The sequence below is a fragment of the Corvus moneduloides genome, chromosome 16 (genome assembly GCF_009650955.1).
Source record: "Corvus moneduloides isolate bCorMon1 chromosome 16, bCorMon1.pri, whole genome shotgun sequence".
Classification (NCBI taxonomy): Eukaryota; Metazoa; Chordata; class Aves; order Passeriformes; family Corvidae; genus Corvus; species Corvus moneduloides.
The window spans coordinates 8097756-8114142 of NC_045491.1; the positions used below are offsets into that span (position 1 = coordinate 8097756).

General features: G+C 53.7%; 1 protein-coding gene across 1 annotated transcript in view; it reads left to right on the top strand.

Annotated features, from left to right (window-relative positions):
• The first annotated feature begins 492 nt into the window (after positions 1-492).
• Positions 493-16387, top strand: part of ALKBH5 (alkB homolog 5, RNA demethylase) — a 17440-nt gene continuing 1545 nt past the window's right edge. The window contains exons 1-5 of the mRNA XM_032125839.1: positions 493-765; positions 945-1764; positions 7757-7837; positions 12127-12282; positions 13895-16387. The exon at positions 13895-16387 is cut by the window's right edge and continues 1545 nt beyond it. Coding sequence (XP_031981730.1) covers positions 1043-1764; positions 7757-7837; positions 12127-12282; positions 13895-14078 — 1143 coding nt within the window. The 5' untranslated portion in view covers positions 493-765; positions 945-1042 and the 3' untranslated portion in view covers positions 14079-16387. The remainder of the gene's footprint in view (positions 766-944; positions 1765-7756; positions 7838-12126; positions 12283-13894) is intronic.

The following is a 16387-nucleotide window of genomic DNA, read 5'->3' on the forward strand; positions in this document are numbered from 1 at the left end:
TCCGTGTTTGTTTCCCCATCCCGGTGTCTCAGTTTCCCCCACCCATCTCCGTGTTTGTTTCCCCATCCCGGTGTCTCAGTTTCCCCCACCCATCTCCGTGTTTGTTTCCCCATCGCGGTGCCTCAGTTTCCCCTCTAGCCCTCCCGTGCCTCAGTTTCCCCGTGGCCCCCCCCAGTCGCTCCCGCTCGCCGGTGGCGCCCGGCGCGCCCGCCAGGGTGCGCTCGCGCCGCGCACCCGCCGGCACCTCCGCGCCCCTCCCTCCCTGCCGCCGCCGCGCGCGCGCGCTCCAACCGGCCAATCAGCCGCCGGCCCGCGGCGCTCGCGGCCGCCCCCGGCCAATCAGCGCCGCGCGGGGCGGGACGGGGCGGGGCTCCCGGTCCCGGTTAACGGCGCCGGTCGGTGCGCGCGGGGGGTGGGGCCGGGCCGCGCGCTCTGTCCGTACGTGCGCGAGAGGGGCGGGGCCGGGGGCGGTGGTGGCGCGTGCGCGGCGGGGCGGGGCGCGGGGCGGCCCCGCGGTGATCCGGGATGTCGGGCCGGCTCCCGGTGACGTAGCGGGAAGGGCCGCGCCAGACCCCCGCCCGCCGCTGTCCCTCGGCACGGCACGGGACCCCTCACATCTCCTCCGGTTGCCCCCCCGCCATGGGCAGAGCCGCGGCAGTGGAAACGGCCAGGGCGTCCGGGGCCGCCACTGGGAATGTGTCAGGCCCTGCCGCCGCGTGAGCACCGGCACCGGCAGCGTTGTCCGCGCCCGCCCCGGGCCGAGCCGTGAGTGTGGCGTCCGCCAGGCCGTCCCTGCGCCGGGAGGGAGGGAGAGGGCGGGAGCTTTGCCCGCCGGGAGGGGGGTCCCATCTCCCGTGAAGGGGGGGGGCGGGAGAGGGTCTGGCGCGGTACCGGGATCCCGTCCTCACCTCCCCCCCGTCCTGCGGGGCTCTCTCTCCTGGCAGGGCGGCGGGTGCCATGAACAGCAGCTGCGCGTTCCCCGCCGCCGCCCGCCGCCGCCTGCAGCGCCGGGATCGATAGAGGCGGGGGCTGCGGACGCGCCATGGCCGGCAGCGGCTACACGGACCTGCGGGAGAAGCTCAAGTCCATGATGCCCTACCGGGACGGCCACAAAGGCGGCGGCGGCGGCGGCCTCCCGCGGGAGCCCCCCGAACCTCCGTACGACCGCAAGCGGCGGCACCAGGAGGACTCCGGCTCCGAGCCCAGCGACTACGAGGAGCAGAAGGAGGAGGAGGAAGCTCGGAAAGTCAAGAGCGGCATCCGCCAGCTTCGCCTCTTCAGCGCCGAGGAGTGCGCCAAAATCGAGGCGCGCATCGAGGACGTGGTGTCCCGGGCAGAGAAGGGGCTCTACAAGGAGCACACGGTGGATCGGGCACCGCTGCGGAACAAGTATTTTTTCGGTGAAGGCTACACCTACGGGTCTCAGCTGCAGCGGCGAGGCCCCGGCCAGGAGCGCCTGTACCCGCGGGGGGAGGTGGATGCCATCCCTGAGTGGGTGCACGACCTGGTGATCAGGAAGCTGGTGGAGCACCGGGTGATCCCCGAGGGCTTTGTGAACAGTGCCGTCATCAACGACTACCAGCCCGGGGGCTGCATTGTCTCCCACGTGGACCCCATCCATATCTTTGAGAGGCCCATCGTCTCCGTCTCCTTCTTCAGCGACTCGGCGCTCTGCTTCGGGTGTAAATTCCAGTTCAAACCCATCAGGGTCTCAGAGCCCGTTCTCTTCCTGCCCGTGAAGAGGGGGAGCGTCACGGTGCTCAGGTAACTCTCCGTTGCCGAGGCTCCGCTAACGAGCCGGGGCCCGGTTGTGTAACGCGGATCACGAGGCGCACGGATACGCGCCCCGACGGCGCCTCGGGCTCCATCTCCCTCGTCTGTAGGCACTCAGGGGTTCTCTGTGGTGAAAAGAATGAAGCAGGGATTTGGGGGGGGGGGTCCTGCCGTCGTGGTAGGTGAGGATTTGGGTAGGTGCCCTCTCCGCGGGGCTTGAGGCGAGTGCTGGTGGGAGCGTGGCCGCTCGTGGAGCTGAGCTTTGCCGTAGTTGCTGTAAATGGTTAAAATAACACGTTGAGACACAAAATGGATCCTTTGCCCAAGAGTGGTCAGAGCAGAGCAGCTGGTAGGGATGGGGCTCCTGGGTCTATTCTTAGCTCGGCCGGTGCCTCCCTGACCTGACCTTAATCGTGGAGAGGAGGTGTGAATGGCCTCGTCTTCCCAGTCTACAAACTGGGAATGCCGAACCCTCCCCTGCCCAATGATGATAGGGAGACCAGAGCGCAGAGCCCCGTGTGATTGTCACTTGGAAGTGCAGCGGGTCACAGGCACAGGAAAAGACTTTTATGTGTGTTGAGGAAGAGCCTTGGAGGTGGAATGACCTGCCCAAGGTCACGCAGTTGGTCGGCAGTAAAGCTGGGATTGGCACTGGGAAACGCCTGCTTCTTAATCCCACTGCCTCCCGGTACGGGCTGGGACAGGGGAGCAGGCAGGTGAGGGGACAGGCAGGTAAGGGGACAGGAAGGGCTGGAGTGTACGGATCCTGCTGGTGTCCAGCTCCTGGGGAGGGCAGCTCAAAGCCTGGCACGGGGGCTGCCAGTCCCTTGTGTCCCTGAAGGTCAGAGTGCTCCCTGCCAGGAGCAGGGATCACCGGGACTCTGCTAGCAGTGCTCTGAGCTACCAGCTGTATCCTTGTTCGGGGGGTTATTTTTTTAGACTGGTGAAGGTCCAGGCTGGTTTTCCGGGCTCTCAGGCCGGTAACACAATCCCTTGCTTTGGGTTGTAAATTGATCGCCGCAGGGTTCGAGAAGGAATTTTTCCCCCCACAAACACCTGGCCTCCTTGACTGGTGCATCAATAATAAATGCTGAGATCTCACGTAGCTTTTATCTCGGAAAAGCTGCACAAACATTAACTAATCATCGCTGTACCCCAGCGTTAGGTAACTTGTGTGGATTGGCCAGGGATGAGGGAGGCTGCAGAGGGAATCGGAAACGGCACTGAGGACATTTTCTCATACTCTGGTGGTTTGACAGGGCTGTGCAGGGGACCAGAGGTCAGGGTGATTTTGTGAAATGGGACCCAAGGGGACCCATCCTGCCCTGTATCCTTTTACTGCAGAGCAAACTCCATCCCCAGGGATGGAGACTGCTGGGTGTAAGGCAGCTGCTCTGCTCCCTGACTTCTCTGAGATATCAGGAGGGAAACTTTCTACCCTAATTTTCCTGCTGGTGATGCGAACCCCTCTGCTGTCTTTCCCTGTCAGGCCTGGATAAGCAGTCGTCCTTCCTTTTACAGCCAGAGGCCTTTTTTTTTTTAAGGACAGTGAGAGTTTTATCGTGCTTGGAAGCATTCTGGCAGAGCTGCTAATGCAGGGTCAGCCTCAAGTCTTGCAGTCAAAGCCTCTTGAAAAACTGTGGAGGAGGATCTGCAGTGGAGGATGGTGGGAGGAAGGAGAGATGCTTTCTCTGCTCTAGGACCAGAGAATGATGTTTTCTTCTTCCAGACCCTTGCTCTTCCTTCAGAACTGCTGGGAAGAGGCTGCTGGCTCCGGGCTCATGGCATTGGAGTGGGGTGTCTCCCAGGGGTGTTTGTTGTTGGCCAGTGTCACTCAGGTGCTGTTATCAGTCTATTAATGTGGCTGAAGAAATTCTACAAATCAAATGAAGATGCCTGTTCCCCCCAAATCCAAGGGCTGCTTTCCAACCCACCCACTGCAGCTTCATCATGGTCAGATGTTCTGCTTTCCAGCAAATAATAAGACTTTAAAACAGGGATTATTTCAAATTTGGTACAGCAGTTAGCAGGTACTTTGCACTCACTTAAGGGAGATTCTGCCAAAGTGACTGTTCTGCGTTTATAGGATCCTGGCTGGAATCAATTCCTTGCCTCACAGCAGATCTCCTGGTCTCCCATCTAACCCCAGCAATCAGGAGGAGCAGGAGAGGTGCAGAGCATGCTCAGGGGTGTGTCACCAAATCCAGCCCTAAACTTGACGTTTTCTCCTCTGGGTAAGCAGTTGCTGGAGGCAGTTGCCCTGGAGATAGGGAACGGGCACAGATAGAGGTGGCATGCCTGTAATGTCTGGGATTCGAATCCTGCTGGGTCAGTGGCTGCTCCTGGCATGCAGCCTTTCAGGGGAAGCCGCGGTAGCCACGTGCATTTGGGTGCTGTGTAGAAATCGTGAGGATCTAAAGGAAGCTGTTGGGTCCCTCTCTTTGACCCCACAGCACTCTCAGGCTGTCCCCAGATTACCCCTGTTCCATTCCTGCTCCTAATTTCATAGCTGCCTACGCAGAAGGGATTTTGCAGAGGGCTTTCCCTGTTTCCCTTCCTTGACTTTGTTTGCCTGGCCTGAAGCAGGATGTGGTGTTTCCCAGCACTGAACCTGCCTCAGACTCCTTGGAAAATGTTCAGACCTCAAACGACAGGTTAGGTGGAACAGCAACTCACCTGGCTGGGCTGTGCCCCTCTGCCAGAAGCCAAAGGCTGAGCCACCCCGTGACCTGCTAATGAGCCTTTCCCTCTCCCAGCAAGACCCTTTTCCCTCTCCTTTCACATTGGCAGGGAAGATTTACTCTTGTAGGTTTTGAGATCTAGAAGATGATGTCGTCCAGTCCCCCCTTTTCCCGCAGCCCTGGGAAGTGGGTGCTCCTGCAGGTTTGTCCCAGTGGCAGCCAGGCCAGGAGGAAGCATCACCTCAGTGTGTGCTGCTGGATCCCAGTCCTGTGGCCCATCACCTCCCTGGGAAGGGGCTGCTAACCTCACCACGTTTGTGGGTTTTTCTTATTTTAACAGTTATTTGTTGAGCATCAACCAATAGAAGCAGTGGCAGGGAGATGGAGGAATTTGCCCTTTCATCTGCAGAACGTGTGTTTTGACAGTGCTTGGGGCTGGGAAAAAGGGAGGGAGCAGGGGGTGTGTGGAGCCAGCTGGGATGGGGGGGTTCCAGCCAGATCCCTGCCCTGCAGCTGCTGTCACAGGAAGCAAATCTTGGCACTGAAACTGCCAGGTGTGTTGTCTCAGCGTTGGAAATGGTGCAGCTGCACTTGGAGCAATGAAAGGCACAGGTAACATTTCCCAAGTTCCGGGAGCTTGTGCCATACGGGCTTCCCTCCCGCAGCTGGAGAGTGCTCCAGGTCATCTCCTGGCTGTTTGTAATGGCAGGGGAACACGGTGATGTGTGTCCCTCCTGTTGTCTCAAGGCGTGCCTGATGGAAGCATAATCAGAGCAGGTTGGAATCGCTGGAGGATGAACCTCCTTCCTTCCCAGCTGGAGGAATCTCTCTGCAGCTGTCTGCTCCAAAATAGCCTGATCCCTCAGAACAGGCTGTTGGTGCAGAGGAAGTTTCATGCCAGTGCCAGTGGTGATGAGGCAGAGATTTGTTCAAGCTTTTCTTGTTAGAGTCTGTAGAACTTTAAGGCTTCCTTTCTGGGGATGTTTGCACAAAAATATCCACTTTTATCTCTGTGTGAATCAATTCTGGCTCAACAGTAGCTCTTCTGGATGGAAAGAGAGACTCAGGGGGTGTAAGGTTTGACAGCTTAGTTTGGAGTTGGGCTTTGGTTTTGGGGTAGTGTGTATGGAAGACATCAACACTTCCCCTGTTCTTCTGGAAAACGCTCTGGGATGGAGATGTCACACTCAGGTGTTCTCATGGGCAGGAATTTATGATTTTCCTTTCCAAGTTGCTTTAGGTTTGTTCTCTGGGCAAGAAACCTGTGGGTAGACCCGTGATATCATTATGGGTGTTTTTCTTCAGGGTCTGCCTCAGGGTGTGCAAGCCCAGGCAGTGGGTGAGAAGTTCATGCTGGCACGAGGCAGCACGAGTATGACACAACCAAATATTCTTTTTCTTCCATTTCTCTGCCTGTGCAGAGACACACCATCGCTGTATATGATATAGTGCAAGCAGAGTTTTCCCGCACCAGTTTGGCAGACTGGTGTGTCCCCCTTTGGGCCTCAGACTGGAGTGGTGGGGCTGTTGTTTGATGCTGCCCATGTGCATCTGGGACCCCAGGCTTCTTGGTGCCACTCTGAAAGTGATCTGAAAAGGGGGTTCCTGCCTCAGAAAGGAGTGAAAATGAGTGTCCAGGACAAAATCTCATGATGGAGAGTGCAGGTCTGGAAGCAGACCTTTCCCTGGTGTTCAGGATGCTGCTGAGGATGCTGAGTTGAATGTTAACGTGGGTGATATTCATGAATTCACTGGAGCTTGACGCAGAGATTCCTAGAACATAATAGAGCATCATCATAAGCCCCTTGGCATAATGCTGTCGTGTTCTGCAATGCCTGGAGGATGGTGGGGATGGACATCACCCCTGCTTTAACTGGTCTTAGACTTTCAGCTGTCCTCCCAGAGCAGGAAATCTGTGTGTGAGGAGGTGTGTGTTTCTGGGTGAGTGGGTGGGTTATCTAACCAGATCAAGGAAACCCGGTCCTGTCCCCGGAGAAGACTTGCATGTGTGAGCTGTTTTCTGCTTGGAGTGTCCTGAATCACCTGCCAGCCCCTGACCCTAGCATGCCAGCAGCGGCATGGAAAAGCCTTGTGGCGACACTGGGCCTGGTGGTTTCTGCTTCAGGCTGGGTGTGCAGGCTTGAGCAGCCTTCACCCAAGTGCCTTCCAAGGTGTTCCTGCCCTTGTCAGGTGTTTCAGGAGGCTCTGAAGGTGTTCAGTGTCTCTTTTCCCCACACTGGCGTCCAGAAGGCTCTGTGTGAGCTGACACTCTCCAAACGGCAGGTAGAGGGCAGGCCCCACCGCTGGGATCTGCTGGCTCGCACCCTTGGAGTGACGGGATGTGCTCCCAGCAGGGTTTGTGAGTTGGACAGGTGTGATGGCCGCTCTCCACGGACCCTCCGTGATTTTACCTGCTGTGCTGGGCCCAGGAGTCCTGCTGGAAACAGAAGCAGCCATGTGGAAATGCTCCAGTGTGTTGTGGGAAGCTGGGGCTGTCCTTGGCCGTGGCTTTTCTCCAGCCTGCTGAAAATGTGAAGTATCTGGAGTCATCTCACACGGTGAAACACTCCTGCTGATAGCAGCTACTGCTTGAGCCTGGGCTTTTCCTCCACCCAGGGAGCTGTTTCACCCTGTTATAGGGAGGTTTTAGGGGATTGCAGCTTGGTTTGCAGGTCTGAATTTGAAGGTTACGCCATGTATACTGGGTTAGGGTTGGTGATGTTTGTACGGTGGCTGAGAATGTGCCATGTGATGGGGAGGGTGGTGAGGTGTCTGTGCCCAGGAGAAGGCACTGAGAGGCTCAGCTCTTTCCAGCACTGTGCCCCTCTGTGACTAAAAAACCTCCTTGATCTGTTGCATGTTTGGGTCTGGGTGTGCTGCACATCTGAGCCATGAGAGATGGCTTTTCTCATAGGCATGTTTGAGATGATGTTTTGGAGGAATGTGCTCATTTTTTTCCCCTGTTGCTTTCTAATTTCTTCGTAAATTAATCGTCTGAATCTACGGTTCTACATTTCTACATGTTTTATTTCACAGTACTGGAGCAGGTGGCAGTTTCCTCTGGGGTATGCTGAAGAATTGAATCATAAAACCTCTCCAAACCCCTTGACTTTCCTTATTCTTTCCCAATGTTGGTTCCTTCTTGTAAATCTAGCTCCTGTGTGCCTGGGGGGTGGTGTTTGCAGGAGGAATTCCTGGTGGAAGTTAGGAACTACTGGCCAAACTGAGTTGTTGAGAATGGAAACCACTTTCTGCTCCTGCCTGGCATCTCCCTGACGGTGGCTTTTTGTTTCTGTTGTCAGTGGGTATGCGGCTGACGAAATCACACACTGCATTCGACCACAGGACATCAAGGAGAGGAGAGCTGTCATCATCCTCCGGAAGTAAGTGTTGAAGCCCTCCAGACAGCGAGATAAACGTGGATGTGGTGTCATGATGCTTAAACACTTGAAAACTGCCTTGCTCGTTAATTTGCTGGCTTGATCTTACACCTTGATTAGGTGTCACTCTGACGCTCGCTTGTGTCTTGCCGTACCCGGCAGTGGAAGTGACTGGAACGTGTTCCTCAGGGTTAATAACTTCTTGGCTCTGTGCAGCAGCACTTCATCGTAATGTCTGGGATTGCAAGCCCTGCTGGTGCCCAAACACCTGGCTTTCCTTGGCTGCCCAGCTCCAAACAGCTATGATTTCAAACTCTTGTTTTGGGCTGTGTGTTCAGGTGTCTGGTCATGTAATACCCACATGTGTGAGTTGCCTGGATGGTCTTTTGAAGCTGATGCTTGTGATAAAGAGTGTCCTGTAAAGCAGATAAAGTTTCCTTGGTATCATGGCTTTTGTTTGCTGGGGAGAGAGGAAGACACTGGCTTTGGAGGGAAACGTAGATAGTTCAGTGCTCGTTACGGAACTTGTCCTTTGAGTCTGTGTTGGGAAGCCAAGCTCCATAAGCTGTTTTAGAAATAGGCTTCCTGTTCTAGAAGAGCACTCTTGATCAGTGCTTGTTCCTAAAGCTCTTAAGAAAATGGAGACAGAGTAAACCAACCCCACCCCAAAGTCCCTCGGTAAAACCTTTTCTGCCTAGAAATGTCCTCTCTCATCAGTTCCTTCTACTGGGAGACTGAAAAACATGACTGCCACACATTGACCCCTGCTGACTGTGCCTTGGAAGGTGTTAGCAGTAATTCTGCTGTCAAGAAGCATCTTTGTAAATGAAAATACACAACTTTGAGTCCTGTAAACCTAGCCAAAAATGTGGGCATTGGTGGCAGGGCTGTGGTTGTGGCTCAGGCTGGCATAAGGCTCACAGGCAAGCGGTCTGGATTCACACTGGATGAGCTTTTGGATGGCTTAGTTGGTTTCAAAACAAGTCTGGCAACATTATGAGGATATGGCACAAAGCCAGTGGAGTGGAGTTGGACATCTGGTTAGAGAAACCCATGGAATGAAGGCAGGAAAAACAGCAGCCCTGAGGCATTAGCCTGGCAAAATCAGCCCAGACCCCGGTAGGCAGGATGAGATGTGGCAGGAAACAGAGTGGGATGAAAGGCAGGCTGTAGCCAAACCACCCCACAGCTGGGTATGGCCACGTGAGGTTTGGGGCGAGAGGTTGTGATAAGAACTTAGAGCTGTTGTGCTCATGGTGTTGGAGCAACCAGGGAAAAGCAGCACAAGTGCTGACAAGGAGGCACCTCCAAATCTTACAGCTGCTTTGGTTGGATTTTGGGAAAGAGAAGCCGCCTGTCCTAGGTTGTGGAGCAGTTCCCTGGAAAAGACAGCTAAATAAGCTAAAGCTGCCCAAACTGGTGCAGATATTGAACACACCTGTTTAAACTGGCTCTGCCTCTTGCTTTGTTCAGCTTTGGTAAAGCTGAGGGTGTTGGATTGTTTCAGTCAAGCCTGGCTGCCCTCAAAATGCGTCTGGGCGAGAAGGGACCTTAAACCTCACCTCGTTCCAACCCCTGTCATGGGCAAGGACACCTTCCACTAGACCAGGTTGCTCAGAGCCCTGTCCAACCACGGCTTTTCTGGGCAGCCTGTGCCAGTGCCTCACTACTCTCCAAGTAAAGGATTTCTTTCTAATATCTAATATAAATCCTTCCTCTTTTAGTTTAAAACTGTTCCTTCTTGTCCTATGACCATCTCCCCATGTAAAAAGTTGCTCTGTTTTTTATAAGCCCCCTTAAAGTCCTGGGAGGAGCAGTGAGGTCTCCCTGGTGGTACCCAGCTGACCTGGTGCATTTCTGCTGAAGGGACAGAGCTCTACTGGCTTTGTTTGCTCAGCCACCCCTCTGCAGCAGTGTGTCCTTCTGCCTCCCCCTGATTTTTGGGGCCTGATTTGCTTTGTGTCAGAGCGGAAGTGTCTCTGCCCATCAGACAGGCCAGATGAAACCACACCAGGATTTTTGTCTTGAGCAAAGCATAAACCCCCTGGTAATTATTTCTGTGTAGCCTCCGCAGCCGTGGTGAATCCACAGCAATGTTTGCCAAAGGCTGCGCTGTGATTGCTGCCAAATAGAGCTTATTAATTGCTGCTTATCCCCGGCGAGGGCGGCCACCTCCCCGTGTCCCCTGCGTGTCCCTGCGGCGCCTCAGTGGGGCCGCTGTGCCCTTTGCCTGCGCTGCGTCCCCGCGCCGTGGATCGCTGCACAAACGCCATTCCCGATTCCCGGGATCATGCGACTTTGTCTGGAATGGAGCGTTATGCAACCAGGAAAACAGCTACTTCCGCTGGTGGCCTGTGAGCACGAGAGGCTCGGGAGCAGCCAGCAGCCTCATAAAACTCCTCTTCCTCTTTTTCATGGTGAGGATGAGCCCTGAGCTTTCCTGATCAGATCAGTTGGATCATCCCAGTTGGAGCTGGGATATTCAGCTCTGAATTCTGCCAGAGCTCGCTGCGTCCCAGACGTTGGAGTCTGGCTCTGTTCTTGCCTCTGCTCCGAGCGTGTTTTTGCTGACAGTGGCAGGAGAGCAAAGCTGTGGGAGCTGGAGGAGCAGTGGCCTTTTGCAGGGTTCTCCAGAGCAGCGTGGTTACCAAGCAGGTCATAAACACTTCAGTACTCAGCATTTCCTGTGTATTGGAGCGCAGGGCTGCCGGGAGCCAGCGGGGTTTGGAAGTGCTTTGAGCCAGAGGAGAGGAGGAACGGTGCTCTCAATTTATGAGATGCTGGGAGAGGTAACGTGGGAGGTGAATATAGAAATGAGACCTATTGAACCAGGTCTTGAAAGGCATTTTAGAGGGCTTTTGCTGCCATTCTGCTTCCACTCATAAATAGTTTCTCTATTTAAGTTAGGTAGGTACATTGTTCTCTGTTTTAGTGTCACCTCTCCTTGTACCTGGCCAGAGGGAGCATGGTTGGTGTTCCCTTGCCCTTGCACTGTATTTGGGGGTTGGTTTGTTTGAATCGCAGCCCTGCAGTTGCAGTTGTATTTGGGAGGTATTTGAACCACCTCACTTGTCAGGGGCAGGATCTGCAATGCCTTTGGTGTTCAGGCTGGACTGGGTCCAGCCCTGGAGCTGAGAACAATTCAGGATGACAGTGTGGAGTAGCACAGGATTCAGCCTGGCAGCTGCCTGCAGAAGTGTGCCTTGTTTCTAGCATGCTGGGCAAACTCAGGCTGCCATGCCCAGCTTCGCCTGTGCCAGTCTGGCATCACCCTGATTAGCTGAAGAGGCTCTCCCTGATGGCAGAGAGAAGCTTGGCAACTGGATGTGCTTCCTAATGGAAGTTTAGATTGGGATTGTCCTGTGGAAACCTCCCTCAAGAGCTAAAGTTCAGCACTGGAGAGCAAGCAGAGATTCTCTCCCTTCATTTTTGCTGCCTCCTCCACCTGTGCATGGCTACAGTCCTGTGACAGTTCTCCTTTGGAATGAGCTGTGCTTGCTCTCCAGCATAGCTTGAGTGTGTGCAGAGCTGCTGGAAGGGATGTGGTGCAGCTTCTGTTTGCTACACCTTCTCCTGACTCGTACTTCAACTCTTTGCACCTCTTAGTCAAGCTGAGGAACACCTGACCCCGGGAGATCCGTGGGCAGGAGGGAGTTTCCAGGTGGAAGCAGTTATTACTGTTGCAGGTGATGATGCTTTTGCAGGGCATCTCCCACCCAGGTGGCTTAACTGGAGCTGTGAGTTATTGCCAAGTCGCTGTGATTTCATAGGATTTCACAGCTGCTCCAGCACCTCTGCTCCGTATCCCGGAGCTGGAATTGCAGTGAGCCCAGCACCTTTTGCATTCACCTCATGACTCTGTGTCCCTAAGCCAAGGCAGGATAAAGGGGAAACTTCAAACTGACAGAGAGTATGTTTAAATTAGATAGAAGGAAAAAATCCTTTCCTGTAAGGGTGGGGAGGCCCTGGCACAGGGTGCCCAGAGAAGCTGTGGCTGCCCCATCCCTGGAAGTGTCCAAGGCCAGGTTGGACAGGGCTTGGAGCACTCTGGTCTAGTGGAAGGTGTTCTTGCCTGGGCCAGGGGGTTGAAATGAGATGATCTTCAAGGTCCCTCCCAACCCAAGCCATTCTGTGAAGCTTCTAGTACCACAAAGCTGCAGCTTGTTGTGCTGTGGAGTGTGGTATTCCTGCCCCTCCTCCCGAGCTGTGTGGCTGGGATGGAGAGTTCTGCTGCAGCACTGGTGATTCTGTAGAAACTCCTTGCAAATTCTCTTCTTTTTAAATATTTGCAGAACAAGACTAGACGCACCTCGATTGGAAACAAAATCCCTGAGTAGCTCTGTGTTGCCACCAGGTTATAACTCTGACCGCCTGTCGGGAAGCAACCGGGACCAGATCCTGAAACCAAAGCGGTCCCATCGCAAAGCAGATCCTGATGCTGCCCACAGGTAGGATGATTTCTCCTAAGAGCAACGTTTGGGATGATGTCTCTGGATCAGTGCATGGCCGAGGTTCCTGGCCTCAGAACATGTTTAAAAACATTCTGATTTGCACCTTCCAGGTGCTTTCTGCAATGCCCAAATCTGTTTTATCAGAGCTCTTTACATGTTCCTCCCAGACTTGTGGAGGCTGAGCTCTGGCTGTAAGCAGCTTACATTGTTTATCCTGCGAGTGGCATAATGAAGAAGCAATAGATTTGGCTGGCTTTTGATAATGCAGTCGTTCAGAACAATAGTTTCCCTGCAGCTAATCATTTTTGACCTCTATTGCCAAGCAACCTGTGCAGCTGCGCTAAACTATATTATGAAAGCAGTCCTGGGAGGGAGCGTGAGGGTTTGCTGTCTGGGAAAGGTTAAGGACTTCTTGGGAAGCTTCTCAGGCCTGTTTTGATTCCAGAGCTGTGTGTGTATATTTTTGTGTGAGAAACCAGACTGTGTGGATGCTTAAGCCTGACCTTCAGGGAAGCTCCTTGCTGAGGTTTCAGACAAGCTTGAGCTCTGCAGCAAGGCTTCCCTTAAACACCTTGGTGTGAGCACATTGATAGCCGTGAGTGATGGCCAGTCTGCCAGCTGTCCTGGATATTCCAATTCCAAAGCTTCCTGAGGATCCAGATGGCATTCTCTGCATAATGGGTACAACCCAAAAGTTGACTTGGTCGCAGGGCTTGGCTGCCATGCGGTCCCAGCCCTGTTTGAACCTGTCCCGGAGGGAGGAGGGTGGGGATGGTTTGTTTGTGAGCAGTGTTCATTCACCTGGACGCAGGCTGGGAAGATGGATGAGGATCTGAAGCTGGGCTGCAGATGTATTTTCCCTGGGAGCACGCAGTGGGCTGGTGTCCGATTAGGGGAGCGATCATGCGGGACAAATGTGTACATCCGTCAGAGCTGTTTTTCAGCCTGATGTGACCTTATCAGGCTGTGGGGGATGGCTTGCATAGGTTTCTGCAGCAGATGGGTGTGAAAAACATGTTTTTCTCTTTCTCTGGCCTCAGAGAGTCCAGTATAACAGGTAATTCTCGTGGATATCATAGTGGGATTTCTTAGGAACCACTCGGGTAAAATAAGTGGTGTGTGCAGCCCACCAGCCCAGTCCTGCTATGAAATGATCAGAGGCAGCTCTGCAGAAATAATAATTGCACTGTGCTAGTATTTGAGAGGACAAAGGATTTTGGAGGTGTGGTGTGATCCTGCACCATAAGGAGCTCAGCTCTGTGTTCTAAATTCTGCTGCAGTAGAGAGAGACCCTTCTGCCCAAGGGATATTTCTTGGGGCCACAAGCTGCAAGTAAAAAAAGAGGTGCCTGGAAGTGTTCCTGATGGAGGTAAAGGCCAAAGCTTGCCTTGGGAAGGGAAAGAACTGGCCCATCATAGCAAAGTTCTGAACTCCCCTTGGGAGGTGCAGCTTGGTGATCTGTTCCTGCTCTGCCAAGTACCCAGTGCTGGGAAAGCAGTGGGAAAACAGGCAGAGCTATCACGGAGAATGAGCTGCAGATAGTGTCCAGGAGAGAACGCCTGGATCCCCTCGTGCTGTGCTCTCACTCCTGTTTTCTCCCTCTCCATAGGCCACGGATTCTAGAAATGGATAAGGAGGAGAACAGGCGCTCAGTCCTCTTACCAAAACACAGGAGACGGAGCAACTTCAGCTCCGAGAACTATTGGCGAAGGTCTTACGAGTACACGGAGGACTGTGACGAGGAAGAAGAGGATGGCAGCCCCGCCAGGAAAGTTAAAATGAGGCGGCACTGAGGATTGCACTTTGCAGGCTCATGGAGCTGATGAGATCTGGCCTCCAGTCTGTGAAAACTTTCTCCTCCCTCTGGCTATCTTCCATCTAGCTTCAGTTTTGGTTTTTCCTTTCAGGCTGAAGAGTAAACAGGAAGGATTTGGTTTTATGAATGGAGGAATGCTGAGACATACGTGAGGATGGAACATGTCCAGTGCCATGGTGTCCTGAGTCATGGGTCAAGTGGCCATCTCTCCCTTAGGAAGCAGATAAAATTATGCCAGGTTCTCTGTTGGGATTTCTTTTGAAAACACCAAAAAGTTTAACTGTTTCATTGCGCAAGATTCAAGAATTGTATTTTTTGGTTTTTGTTTTGTTTTGGTTTTTTTTTTTTTTGCTTTAACACTTTTCCTTTCCAAATGTTTTAAATATGATGTTTGACCCCAGGAGCTGAAATTCTATGGTGGGCTCATATTCTTTGTTTCACCAAAGGGCTCCTTGGTCCATTCTTACTTGGTGGTTGTCGGGTCTGTTTCAAGGGTGCCCTGCAGTAACTGGAAGTTTGAAACTTTGCAGACCCCTCTTGCTGCGATCGATTTCAAAGGGTTTAGGACATTTTCATTGCACTTTAGTGTTTTAAATGCCGTAGGTTTCCTTTCCAGCCCCTTTTCCCAAGCCAGCGTGGGCTCGCAGCCTTGTGTCCCTGTGCTGCCCTCTCCGAGAAGAATGTACTAGAGCTCTGGTTTCTCAGTGCTGGTCTGACTGGGGGCGTGCTGCGGTTGAGGAGGAAGGAAACCTGGCCCAGCGTTGTCCCGAGATCCATATTGGAATCTCAGGCTGCCGAGTGAGGGATCACACTGAGCACATGCTGCTTCCCAGAGCTGGGGATAGCAAAGAGGAGTAGGAAACGCTGTGCTTGTGAGGGCTTGTGCCTTGGGACCCCCGAGAAGAGCCGTTCTCCACTGCCCCTTCCAGGTGGAGAGAGCCGAGTCGGTGCAGCATTCCTGGCACAGTGTCCCATCCCAAGGGACTGGCTGCACTCTGATGGAGCAGGAACAGGAGCTGCTGTGGCCCTGGGGGAGCCGAGCTGCTCTGTCCCATCCGAGGCTGGCTCTGGGAGCAGGGACACTGCAGGGGTCGAGTTTGGCCCCAGTTCAGTGCATCCAGCACTGAAGTTGCCTGCTTTCTCCTGGCTTATTCCTGCCTGTGTTCCTGGGGTAGGGAGTTTTCTGGTTGCTACAAGAAATGCTGAGAAGAATCAGGCGCTCAGCCCTGTGGAGTTGTGTTAGAACATCTGCCATCATCATCCTCTTCTCCCACCTGGTTTGTGTTAGCCCAGACCAAAGCCTTGGTGTTTGCAGAGTTTGGGGCCCAATGCCATATTTAGAGCTGTATTTTTAAGGAAAACTTCCTCCAGTTGATTCTTTGAACCGAAGTGTTGGCAGTTGTAAGGAGTAGTCTTACTTTTAAATTTTTACTGCTTTGCCCTCCCTCCAATTGTAGTTTTTCTTAGTGTCGTGTCCCCCACACACTTCATGGTCTGCACGCTTGGCAATAAAAAGATGTAATATATTTTGAAACCTATTTGCTGCTGTCTTGAGGGGCTCCTGGTCTAAAACAACCACCCAGGCATTGTTCCCTGCAGTGCTGATCGAGGACATTTGCTGACGTCTGGGTCCCACTGTCCTTTTCCTTCCCCGCTGATTTTCGCCTGGTGTTGGGGTTCTGCTCAGGCTGGATCTTGTCACATGAGCTCAGAGGATGTTGCCATCACCTTCAGCACAGTGCTGACCTGTGGGGGTGTTGCTGAGGTCCCCAGTGCCTGTCTCTGATTATTGAATTGTTTTCCTGGTGAGGGCCCCCACTGGCTCCATGCTGAGGCACAGCCTCCAAAGGAATGTGTCTTGTCAGTCCAGAGATCCAAAAGTTTGTGCTTCTGCTGCTTGTGAAACCTTGAAAATGCCGTTTTCAGACCACATGTAGCATTTGAAGTGATGTTCCTCACCCTCCCAGCTTTCTGCTGTGAATCCAGGCCAGCTCTTGGCTACAAACCCCTTGTTTTGGAAAGCTTGGCATTCCCCGACAGCAAAACTGCACGCAGGGAGCAGAGATCCCTTCTCCTCCTGATGGCTTTGTCTTTCTGGATCCATCTTGACCATGCCCCGTGCCTATCATGGTGCCAGGCTCTGCTGTGGGTGCAGACGGTGACAGGGGGCACTGCCAGAGGTCTCGGCTCTCCCCTCCTGGCTCCCAGTTTTATCCCTGCCTCTCTAATACGGATGCTCTACCCTGGTGTCAACTCAAACTGAAGCTGGAGCAGCCGGCCTTTCCA